At 38.2% G+C, this 12552-nt stretch overlaps 1 protein-coding gene across 2 annotated transcripts in view; it reads right to left on the bottom strand.

Moving 5' to 3' along the window:
- Positions 1-12552, bottom strand: part of raph1b (Ras association (RalGDS/AF-6) and pleckstrin homology domains 1b) — an 84164-nt gene that overhangs the window by 39548 nt on the left and 32064 nt on the right. For both annotated transcript variants that reach the window (XM_057818780.1, XM_057818789.1), the window contains exons 3-5: positions 2003-2122; positions 1748-1853; positions 1492-1671 (exon numbers count right to left, since the gene is read on the bottom strand). In XM_057818780.1, coding sequence (XP_057674763.1) covers positions 1492-1671; positions 1748-1853; positions 2003-2122 — 406 coding nt within the window. The remainder of the gene's footprint in view (positions 1-1491; positions 1672-1747; positions 1854-2002; positions 2123-12552) is intronic.

Here is a 12552-nt window from a genome sequence, read left to right as displayed (position 1 = left end):
AGTACTGTATTTGTTTATTATAACAATAAATCCACAAGATGGCATTAATATTATTAACATTCTGTTAAAGGGATCCACAGTTAGTAAGACTTGTAGTACTTAAAAGATAAACGTTAGTATAAGTTTCAGTAATTTTATATTAAAACCCTTTCAATGTTTTCGTTTTGATAAAATTTGTAAAATTTTCAACTAGTAGCTCATCACTGTTGACGTCGCCAAGCGGTGACATCACATGGGCTCCCTGCCGTTCTTCCACAGTGTCTTTAACTACGTAAGGTAGTGAATTTGAAATGCACCACAATCACTTAGAAATCAAGCCAATGAGTGTTTTGTCCCTTGCCTGACGCTGTAGTTCCCTGTTTACTGGTCTATCCGTTGTATTTCACGGTCATTTGAGTGCTGGCTTCACAACGTACGAGACCTCTGATAGTTTGTAGTATATTGTGACTAAATATTGCCATCCAGTGTATTTGTTGAGCGAAATGAAATGTTTGAATAGAGTTTGACCAAAGTCTGAGTAAGTTTTATGTGTATTTTGCATAGCTATTTTGATTGGGAATGCCAGTTCTCTTTGCATTGTTTTTGTGAACATAATTTTTTTGAGAGATAGGAATATTATTTTTGTTGTGCTTTCACTAAATGATACTTATGTTTGTTGTGAAGGAGTTGCCAAAGCTTATGCCAATAAATGGCGCAGTCCAATGAACGCTTGTGTCCACTCGCCTTTCTATGCCTCTTAGCTCTCAATGTACAAAAAATGGCATCATTGTAATCTGTTTGAGGCAATGCAAGAGCGGGTCATTCCGCGGATGCGTTAAATGCGTCAAAAATTTTAATGTGATTAATTAAAAAAATTAATTCTCGCCCGTAAACGCGATAAATTTGACAGCACTACTTCAAATATTTCCGTAAAATGAACAATAACTGCCCAAGAATCTAGACTGTTTTACGCTCATATCTATTGAAATTGCGCGTTTTAATTATTTAGTTTCAAGAATATTCAACTTAAGAAGCTCTTAAGTTTTTTGACGGCCGCATGTTGGATTTTGTAAAAAAAAATAAAATAAAAAATAAGTTGCTATTTCTGGCAAAAACTTGTTAAAAATGTTATGTGTATATGTTAAATATTGCTATTGATCCTGAAAATATAGGTGATTATGTCTGCATTTGGTGATTTTTGTGCATGTAGCATAAAGTCTGAGAATTTGAAAGCCATTTAAATCCAAGTTTTGTTATACTTGTATAAAAAATAGTTAATCAGGATTTTATTATGGAAATACTTTGAATTGCTGCTCATGGAGACTCATATATACCTAAGGGAGGTGCCTGTTTTGGTTTTAGGTCGCTAGTGACTTAGGTTTTGAAAATGTTTGAAATTTTTTAAAATAGGCCCCCTACTGATCAGCCCCAAGCCCCGTGTTGCGTCAATTGATAGTGAAGTCTATGTGATAAGAATCCTAACTCCCAATACTCGTAAGTCAAGGGGACTACCTCCACTGCTTCCCCCTCCGCCGGCGCCCGGGTGCTTGGTGCTAGCGCCCCGTCCCCCCGCGGCGCGCTTGCTCTGACTGCGAGAATTTGGCTTGGAAATGGTGCTCAGCTCCTGCTCAATGGTACACAGGTCAGCCATCAGAGCGTCCAAGTCGACTGTGTCGCCTTGGTTCAGCGCCTCTGTATGAAAAAGCCATCTTTGGTGTTAGTGCGACGTATCCATGAGCCACGAATGAGACGCTGACCGAGGGCTCACCGTTGAGGTTATACATTGAGAAGCGGTAGGAGAAGTTGGCAATGTTGGTCTCCTGTCTGAGAGGAGGCTTATGCAGCGCCTTCTGAGGCCTGTCGTCATCCATACTCTAGCGAGAGAATTGACACAAAAGACGGATTTTCAGTGTCATCGCACATATAACATGATGGATTTGGGAAAAAGCGAGTTGCTAGGAGACACACAGGAATAGCAGTGTTGAAGTTGCCATGGCTACAGCGCCGTCCATAAGCCTGTTACCTGTGTGATCTTGTCCAACTCCCCAAGCCAGGCTCCAAACATCTTGTCCAGGTCTTGGTCCTCCTTATCACTGTCCTCCTCGGCGCCATGGTCCAACTCGTCATCGGATACCTGATCCATCTAGAAGATGGCACGTGAAAACACATGAAAATATGAGCTTGTGTTCTTGCTTCAAACAAGACTTTGGAGGCAGGAAAGTAAGTGAAAGATAATGACGGAGCCCCCTCTTGTGGACTAGAGGGGAAATGGTGCAACTACAGCTGTGTGTCACTTTGCTGAAGACATTTAGTCATATTATTGTTCCCCCAAACCATACGTTTTAGTCAAAAGGGCCCCAATTATTTCTCATGGCACTTACAATTTAACACATTGACATTACTCATTCACTTTTTCAATGTCACCGAGAAACACAACAGCTTCTTTCACTTCTATTGAATTTCAACTCGGACCCACAAATATATATTGATTTTTTTTTTTTTCTCAAAATACCAATAACACGTCAGTGACACGGAACTACCCTGAAATCAACAAGAAGTGACCTCAAATCAACATAATGTCATCTCAAATCAACAGAAAGTGACCCAGTACTGGCCAAATGTACAATAAGTCACCTGAAATAAACAGTGAACTAAAATGCACCCAAAACTAACAAAGTGACTGGAAAGCAACTGGAAATGATGCAGAACTGCCCCAAAATCAACAGGATGTGTTGGTCCATGTTGGTGGACCCGCAAAAAATGCAGATTTGTGGTGATAGCTTTTTAAATCTTTTTTTATTAATAAAAATAGCAATAGGAAGTGACAAGGAAATCAACAGGAAGTGACCTCAAAACCACTAATAGTAACCCAAATCAACAGAAAGTGACCCAGTATTCCCCCAAAATCAACAGGAAGCAACCTCAAAACCACTAAAAGTAACCCGAATCAACAGAAAGTGGCCCAGTATTAACCAAAATCAACAGGAAGTGACTGCAAATCAACAAAAAGTCACCCCAAACTAACAGAAAGTGACCTGGTATTGCCCCAGATCGACAGTTAGTGACCCAAAATGGCCCCAAAACAAACAGGAAGTGACTACAACGCAACGTGATGCAGAATTGTCCCAAAATCAACAGGAGATAATGTTGGTCCATGCTCGTGGACCCACAAATATATTATATATATATATATGGTGATTGCTTTAAAAATAGCAATAAGTAGTGAACAGGAAATTCCCCAATATCTACAGAGTGGTCTTAAATCAACAAAAAGTGACCCCAAATTAACAGAAAGTGGCCCAGTATTGCCCAAAATCAACAGGAAGTGACCTGAAATCATCAGTTAGTGACTCAAAATATCCCTAAAACAAACAGCAGGTGACTGGAAAGCAACAGGAAGTGATGCAATATTGCCCCAAAATCAACAGGGAGTGTAGGTCCATGTTGGTGACCCACAAAAAACGTATTTGTGGTCATTGCTTTTTTTATTTTTAAAATTAAAATAGCAGTAGGAAGTGACCCGGAAATGCCCAAAAATCAACAGGAAGTGACCTCAAATTGACAAAAAGTGACCCAGAATTGCCCAAAATCAACTGTAAGTGAGCCGGAATGGCCCCCAAAATCAACAGAAAGAGACCTTTAATTTACCCAAAATTAGTGTTGCACCGATACCATTTTTTGGGCCCGATACCGATACCGATACCTGGCTGTGCAGTATCAGCCGATACCGATACCTGGCTGTGCAGTATCGGCCGATACCGATACCATTCCGATACCACTCTGTTTGCAAAAAATATATACATATATATATATATATATATATATACAGCATATGTACGTATAAGGGATGCAACGATACAGTTAAGTCACGGTTCGGTATGATTTTTGATACAATTCAATACATTTAATGCTCTGAAACAGAAAATACAACTGTTATTATTATTTTTTTTTTTTTTTAAATTTTTTTTTTTGCTAACAAGCAAAAATAACAGTGCCACCATATAAACAAGCATTTTAGTGCATAATATTTATGTGCTTACTTCTTACTGATCTGAAAAAATTTTGTATATACTGTAAGTGCTGAGAACAATCTTTACTGTTTGTAAAGTGGGGCACACTGTTGATTGCTGCAGCTCTCTTAGCAGCTATATTTTATTTTTTATTTTATTTCATCTTTATTTTATCAGGCAGTCTCATTGAGATTAATATCTCTTTTACAAAAGAGGCCTGAGTAAAAAGAAACATTCACAAATATTAACACAAAATACACTAACGGAAACAGTTACAATAATCAGTAAAAACATCAGACAAAAGAGATTTAAAATCACCAAGATGAATGATTGACTGTAGTTTAAGAGTAGTTTGCAATTTTTACCATATAAGCAAAACATCCTATTTGTGGTCCGAGTCCATCTGTAACATGTGCTGAATTAACAGTATTTGCAGCATTATCTATAGTCACTGGTATGGATTGATTTGGCCTGCTTAACTTCCATTCAGTCATGGCGGTTTCTAATTCATCAATGTAGTATATGGACTACGCGTCGCTCTGGGCTCACGCAGCTAATGGCATGGGATCTAATGTAGCACATCTAGGTTGCTATTTGATGATATCTAGTATGTGCGCGCGAGAGTTGGCATGGGATCGGACATATGACATCTAGGTTGCTATATGATGATATCTAAGTGTGCGCGCTGCGCCGCTTGAGTGTTTTCTGGCCACAGATGCACAACACCAGCATTATATGACAATCGATTTTCATAAACAGGACGAGTTTGAAGTACGGAGCTCTTAATTTGCCACTCATTGTTCATCATGAAACCATGAGTTTGCTTAGTCTCTCACGGTCTTAAGCTTTCTGATCCCATCGCCACTATTACAGCACGCGTTAGCTTAAGCATGCTAATCGTTTGTGAATGCCATGTTAAAAAAGCAGCGTAACATCGCCGATATGCGTTGTAGTGAACATCCTTAATATTGTAGTCGAAGGTGTTATTTCTGTTTGGTTATTTCGAGACAAAGACATACAAAGGTCATGCATCGGGATTTGGGAAGTTGACTCACGTGGGGAGGACAGTTCATTTGCGCGAAAGTGATGCCAGTAGATGGTATCGGCGCCCTAAATGTTGGTACTCGTCGATACCGATACCACCAATTCAGGCCGTATCGGCGCCCCCTGCCGATACTGGTATCGGTATCGGTGCAACTTTACCCAAAATCCACAAGACCCAAAGCTGGAACTCCCCTAAAATCGACACGACACGAAATTGCCCCAAAAACATTTGGAAGTTTTATCACCAGCAAAGATAGCATTCCTATTCACTTTCTCCAGAAATGGCATTTTCTAGTCTGTTCATGAATAGGGTTGGGCATCAAACATCTAGCATCGATGGGACCCGGTTCTAACACTCCGGTTCTCCCGGAACCGTTCGAATTTTTAAATTTCGATTCCATGTTTCGATGTCCTGACCGCCGAGTGGGAAAAAAATTGCTGCCGAAAACCAAGAACAAGAAGCCACTAGAAGTGCGTGTTTGTGCACTGCAACTTGATTACAACCATGGACACGGTGCGGCGGCGCTCAAACGTTTGGCTCAACTTTACGAAAGCAAAAAAAGGCCAGTCAGCTCAGTGCAACATAACTTTATCATGCAAAGGTGGCTGCACAACCAGTATGATTAAACACCTCCGGCTTCATGGAATACAAGTGCCGAGTAGCATAGCTGAGTGTCGCGCCAGTCCTCTAACCAGACAGAAAGGTAAGTAAAACGATAAATTATGTCTGTCTTCTGCTGTTCCCGCGATCCGACCCCGGATTAAGCAGTAGATGATGGACGGACGGACAGATGGGAAATAGTACGATAATAAGTCGTATTATTACGTCGGGCTATGTTCGATATCATGTACTAGTATATCGAACTAGATGCGAAATGTCAGAGTCCACAGCGTTAGAACATGTATAAGGGACTAGATGTAAAATGACAGACTCGCTGGCGTTAGCAAACAGCCGCCATCTTAAAACATCAGACCCGTCCATTACAGTATTAAAAGATCTTCAAATTATAATCAAAAGAAGAATTCGTACAAAAGCTTCGTCGTAGCTCACAGCTAATGTACATGTATGGCAAAAGAATATGTGTAAAAGTTTTCTCTGTGAGCTTTTGAAAAATAAACATGAAAGTGCACTCCTGTGAAAAGAAACGAAATAATAACAATAAATTTTAAATACATATAATTTTTTTTTTTTTTTTTAATCGAGAAGAAATTAATACAAACTAATAAGTATTTGAACTATACATTTTTGTCCCTGCCTCTTAAATGAATCGGAATCGAGAATCGTTTGGAACTGGAATCGAAACATGGAACCGGAATCGTTCAATTTCAAACGATGCCCGACCCAATGCTGCCACCAGAGGACAGTGTATCCTCCATCATTAAACAAAATACAATAATTAATAAATTTTTAAACAATAATTTTACCCTGCCTCTTAAAAGAATCGGAATCGAGAATCGTTTGGAACCAGAATCGAAACATGGAACCGTAATCGTTCAGTTTCAAACAATACCCAACCCTAGTCATAAGGCCAGCCAGACCCAATGCTGCCACCAGAGGACAGTGTATCCTCCATCATTAGACAAAATACAATAACTAATACATTTTTAAATTATAGATTTTTTTACCCTGCCTCTTAAAAGAATCGGACTTGAGAATCGTTTGGAAAAGAAATCGAAACAGGGAACCTGAATCGTTCAATTTCAAACAATGCCACCAGTGGACAGTGTATCCTCCATCATTAAACAAAGTACAATACTTTTGGACTTTTTGGATAGTTATTTTGGGGTACTCTAAGGGTTGATTCCGATTTATGCGGAAATTCGGGTTAAGTCGCCAACGTAGGAACAAAATCCATTCGTAACAAGTAGACCACCTGTATTATTGTTCCCCCAAACCACACATTTCATTTATTTCTCATGGCACTTTCAATTTAACACATTGATACAGCTCATTCACTTTTTGATTGTCACTAAAAACAAAACAACTTCTTTCATTTCTTTTCATTACTATTGACATTCAACTGGGACCCCCCCCCAAAAAAAACCTCCATCGGTGGATTGGTTTTTTTTGAGACTCAAAATAGTAATAACAAGTCAGTGACACGGAACAAACCCAAATAAACAAAACGTCACCCCAAAACAACAGAAAGTGACCCGGTATTGCTCAAAATCTACAGGAAGTGACCTGAAATCAACAGTTAGTGAGTCAAAATGCCCCCAAAACAAACAGGAAGTGACTGGAAAGCAACGGGAAGTGATGCAAAATTTCCCCAAAATCAACAAGAAGTGTTGGTCCATGTAGTTGGACCCACAAAAAAAAATATAGATTTGTGGTCATTGCTTTTTTATCTTTTTATTTTTAAAATGAAAATAGCAGTAGGAAGTTACCCAAATCTACAGAAAGTGACCCAGAATTGCCCCAAATCAACTGTGACTGACCCGAAATGCCCCCCCCAAATCAACAGGAAGAGACCAGAAAGCAACAGGAAATGATCCAGAATTGCACCTAAATCAACAGGACGTGCCCTTTAATTTACCCAAAATCCACAAGACGCAAACCTGGAACTGCTCTGAAATCAACATGAAGTGACATGAAATTGCCCCAAAATCATTTAAAAGTTTTATAAACTGCCAAGAAAGGCATTCCTATTTACTTTCTCCAGAATTTGCATTTTCTAGTTTGTTCATGAAGTTCTTGTTAAACTCAATAAAACATCCAATGTGACTTTTACTAACATTTTAGTGAATATATCATCGTGTTAGGACTTGTAGGTGCCCACAGACGGCTGCATCGGGTCTGATACAGTACAAAAACTGTACCGTACTAAGCGATATTGTGTAGACATTGCTAAGCTCCTTTTTCTCATGTTTCTGTGGACAGTCTGATGCTTTCCAGTTTATGGGATGAAATGGCAAGCCAGCTTTAGCTGGAAAATATGTTTCAAACTGCTGACTCACAAATGGTAAATGGAATGTACTTACCATTACAGTATACCGCTTGTACTGAGAGCAATTTAGGGTTCAGTGTCTTATAGTGTTGTTCTCAAAACAAGGGGTGGGAACCTCTGGGTACGTCACAATGCGATACCAAGCTCACCATAACGATCTCACGATATACCGATACAAGACGTCCAATCCAGTCAAAATGAATTGGATGTCTAGTGCCGTCAATGGCTGCCAGTAAGCTAATGTGGACACTCTTCTAATGGAAGATTTTGGTAGCAACCTGCTGGTTCCTTTGTTTAAACATAGATACCTTTATTAAACGATAAATCATGTCTGTATGGAAGCATATCGAAAATTTGCACACCCCCGAGTTAAAAATTCTGAACACACCTAAAGTGGCAACGTGTGGGAGGATTACAATCCAACTGCGCCAAAATTTTCTGCCGTGCTTCTCATGTAAGCAAATATTCACTTTTAACAACTCTGTTTAAACAGCAATCAGCCTGCAGTTTTTCCAAGACACACTGCTAACAACCTTCATGAATATGCTAAACATTTTCAACGGTAGGAATTTCAGGATGAAATAAAAATAAAGACAAAAACAGAAAGCTAGTTCTAATGGAATTGTATCCCCGATGGTGTGCGCCAGTGCAGTTTTAAGTGAATTACCACCTGAGCCAGTGCTTTTAAGATTATGGACTATGACCCAAGGGAGGTGCAGCTTAGAAAGCATCATTTTCAAACAGGCAGCTTTGGCCTTTCATCTGCCGATACCGCAGGGGTCCTGATCTCTCTGGTCCGAGCATGACCGCCACTCATTTGTCTCCTGCGACTCCAAGGGTGGCTCAGAGGTCAAACGGGGAGGAGGGGGACGTCAGTCCTTTTGTGCTTTGTATAAACAGAGATGACAAAACAGTGCGATGCCCCTTTACACTGCCTTAAAGAATGTGCAGACACAAGCACATGATGAGACGGAGCTAGCAAAAGAGAACGTTTCTATCTTTAGACACTCGTCAGGAGTGGGAGATGTTTGAAAAACAGGACTGTGTACTTTTTGTCGGGAGGACTTAAATAGGCTAACATTGTGTAAATTCCAGGATTCTACAACAGCAAATAACTTTTTTTTTTTTTTTTATTTCAGAAGATAGAAAAATAGTACTAAGTACAGAGCCTAAAATTACAAAATACAAAAAAATAATTCTTAAAATGATATATACAGTATATACATATATACACACACACACACACATATACATATACATATATATATATATATATATATATATACACACATATACTGGACTGTCTCAGGAAATTAGAATACACAATATTCTAATTTTTTGAGACAGTCCTGTGTATATATACAGGACTGTCTCAGGAAATTAGAATACACAATATTCTAATTTCCTGAGACAGTCAGGAAATTAGAATATTGTGTATTCTAATTTCCTGAGACAGTCCTGTATATATACACAGTCTGAGACTCAAAAAATTAGAATATTGTGTATTCTAATTTCCTGAGACAGTCCAGTATATGTGGGTAAATTCTGAAAATGAATTTAAATTTGTATCCATCATTCATTCATTCATCTTCCAAGCCTCTTCAAGGGTTGCAGGGATGCTGGAGCCTATCCCAGCTATCAATATAAATATATATTATTTAATTTAAAATTAATACATTTTAAAAACAAAAAAGGAGGACTTAATTTCACCTTTTCATTTATTTTTCAAATTAAAACAAATATTTTCTTGAATATTTTTAATTTATTTAAAAACTTTATTTTCTAAATAAATATTTTCTTTCCTTTAAAAAAAAAAAAATTAGGATTTTCCCCTTTTTAGCACACATTTGTTTTTTTTAACCCTATACACTGTGAGCATTTTACAGTATGTGAAATTAGGGGTTGATTTTCTCGATGAGTTTTTATGAACTAAAAAAGCAGTTCAAACATGCCTTGTTGTACAAATTTCATTCCTATATCAAAGGATTAGGTCATGAATTTTTCCCGAATTTTTTTTATTTTTGAAAGTGTCATAACCAGTTAAAGTTGAAGAACTTCAAATGCCAAATATGGAAAGTCACATAAATTGCTTCCTCCAAATCCATGTCCCCTTGTTCTAGAGACTCCTCATCAGACTCGGCATAATTTGCTGCTTGTACTCGCCTCTGATGGACTGGATGGTCATCTCCTGGTGTTCCACTCCTTCTTCTACCCCTGCCTTGCCGTTGTGATGCCATATTTCCAATATAATTGTGATCAAAATTGTTTATTCCAGCAGAGAAGAGGATATAAAACTTCACGGATGCAAGATGGCGGCCACAGATGCAAACATCGACTGGATTTTTTTTTCAAGTTTCAAACCCATTTAGTTACGATGTAACAGTGCTGCCATCTGTATTTAATTAAAGCAGGGTCCCCCCTGGATTGATAAATCTAAATTCAAGACTTTTAAGACCTTTTTTAATGCCATTTCAACTGAAAATTAATACTTTTCTCGCACCCATTATTTAAATAATGTTGAATCATATTAAAAAAATAAAGCACTGAACATCAAATTTAACCTCAATTACTAAGTGTGTTTGACAGAAGAATGCACATTTACTGACGATACACTCAAAACACATTTAAATATAAGGTCTTTCAGATCTCCCCAAGGATAAAATTTATTTTACACTATTTTTGTAAAGCAACTTCAGAAATTACATTTGCAATACCACAGGTTTCCCCTTTAAGAGGAACTAGTCAAGGTGGTAGGTTGGTGATTGTCAAGTTGGTCACCTTAACTGTAAAGTGCTTGGGAAAATCTTGCAATTGGCAGTGAAAGTTTAAACAGCCACTAAATGGCAGTAGTTTACCATTAATTACCACAAAATAAAAGAGCTACACATGACCATTTCACTTGGTAATTTTTTTTTTTCCTAATCACATTACAAGAAGTATACAAAACCATTGTTAATCCTTCGTTAGCTATTGAAGACATTTCTTTTAATCAGATAGAGAAAATCCATACTCTTATTCAATCAAGAAAAACATTTAAATATACCAGGAGGTGTTTTACAATCACCTACATTATAATTTGCTTATCACCATGCCATGTTATTCAGATCAACGTTACCCCGCACTCGTTCCAATAAACTGTCAACTGTGTTGTGTATCTGAGGGTGATGGTGGATCTACGACTCCGGTTTATCCATGTTAAGGCTAGTGCACCTGCCAATACCCCATTGAACATGGCTAACTCTTTGAGTTAAAACTACGAAATTCACATACATTCGAAAGGCAAACCGTGCAGAAATACATTATTGCATCTAACACATTTTAATTGGGGAAATTGGCAACTTACTTTGAAATGTTGAGCACGTCCACTGCCTTCGCATGACCCATAAACTGCGACCCAAAGTATCTGGATGCGACTTGGTCGCCGATCCAATACCTCACATGCTGGTCCAACTGTTTGGACTTGGTTGTCTTGTTGAGGCTTTCGTCGAACATAACAACTAAGGCATCTGAGCAGTTCCTTACGTTAGCACACAGTACTGTGCGATTGCCTGCTGTTGTGATGTTGATGCTAACAGCACGCACGCACGAGGTGCATTAAGATTTGTATTGCAGTGCATCGTAAAAATTCTACACGTCATCTTCGTTATGGATTTAAAAAAAAAAACGTCACAGATATAATTTAGGTTGCACTGAGATGTTCTTCAAAATTTAAACCATGGTGAAAAAAATCCCAGACTTACGACAGCTAATTTAATACTTTTAATACCTTTAATAATGGAAAACTAAATTCAGTGCTTTTTTAATACTTTTAATAACCCGCGGGTACCCTGTTAAAAGCTGCTATTTGTCTATATACTGGCCAAAAATTATTTCTTTATGACTAGTACAACAGAAGCTATAGCCCACAGAAATCAAGGGGATGCCGGCGTTCCCGATTGTACAGCGCGGAGTGTTTAGGGTTAAGTATTATTTGTATGTACTCATGTATTCCCCCGATGCTTTTTGATATTTGTTAAAAGTAAATTCAGGCAACAAGGGGTTGAACATGATTTTCTCCAGCCGGATATTGCGGCCAATGGACAATCATAAATGTATGAAAACAGATGAGAAGATAACTTTCTCAGCTTTAAGACAAAGGCAGCGCTTTAACAAAATGACATCCACACACAGAAATGACAAGTGCCATAAATAAGGCCAGAATACAATGGTAAGGTTACAAATGATGTTAGATGAGATGGATAACAGAGGGAAGGAAGGAGGGACCAAGATACTAAATCAAGGGTGTCCAAACCACTTTTTATTGGCTTGAAGCAAACCATAAGAATATTGAATATGGTCAGCACAAGAAGCGTGAGTCAGCCTACATTCGGTTGCACTTTTCAACTTCAAAACTAGAAGGAGCTAGTGACTCATGAGTCAAACCTGATCACGTGTCGAAATCAAAGTAGGGAACTACAATTTAGTGCTGCAACGATTATTGGATTAACTCAAATCATAATTTGATTGGAAAAAAGATTCAAATTAAATTTTGCTGCTTTGAGTATTTAATTGAAGTGGCGTTGTAATGGTTT

The sequence above is a fragment of the Corythoichthys intestinalis genome, chromosome 2, assembly GCF_030265065.1.
Source record: "Corythoichthys intestinalis isolate RoL2023-P3 chromosome 2, ASM3026506v1, whole genome shotgun sequence".
Taxonomy (NCBI): Eukaryota; Metazoa; Chordata; class Actinopteri; order Syngnathiformes; family Syngnathidae; genus Corythoichthys; species Corythoichthys intestinalis.
The sequence above is the reverse complement of the archived record's forward strand: the minus strand, read 5'-3'. Positions and strand labels throughout refer to the sequence as shown.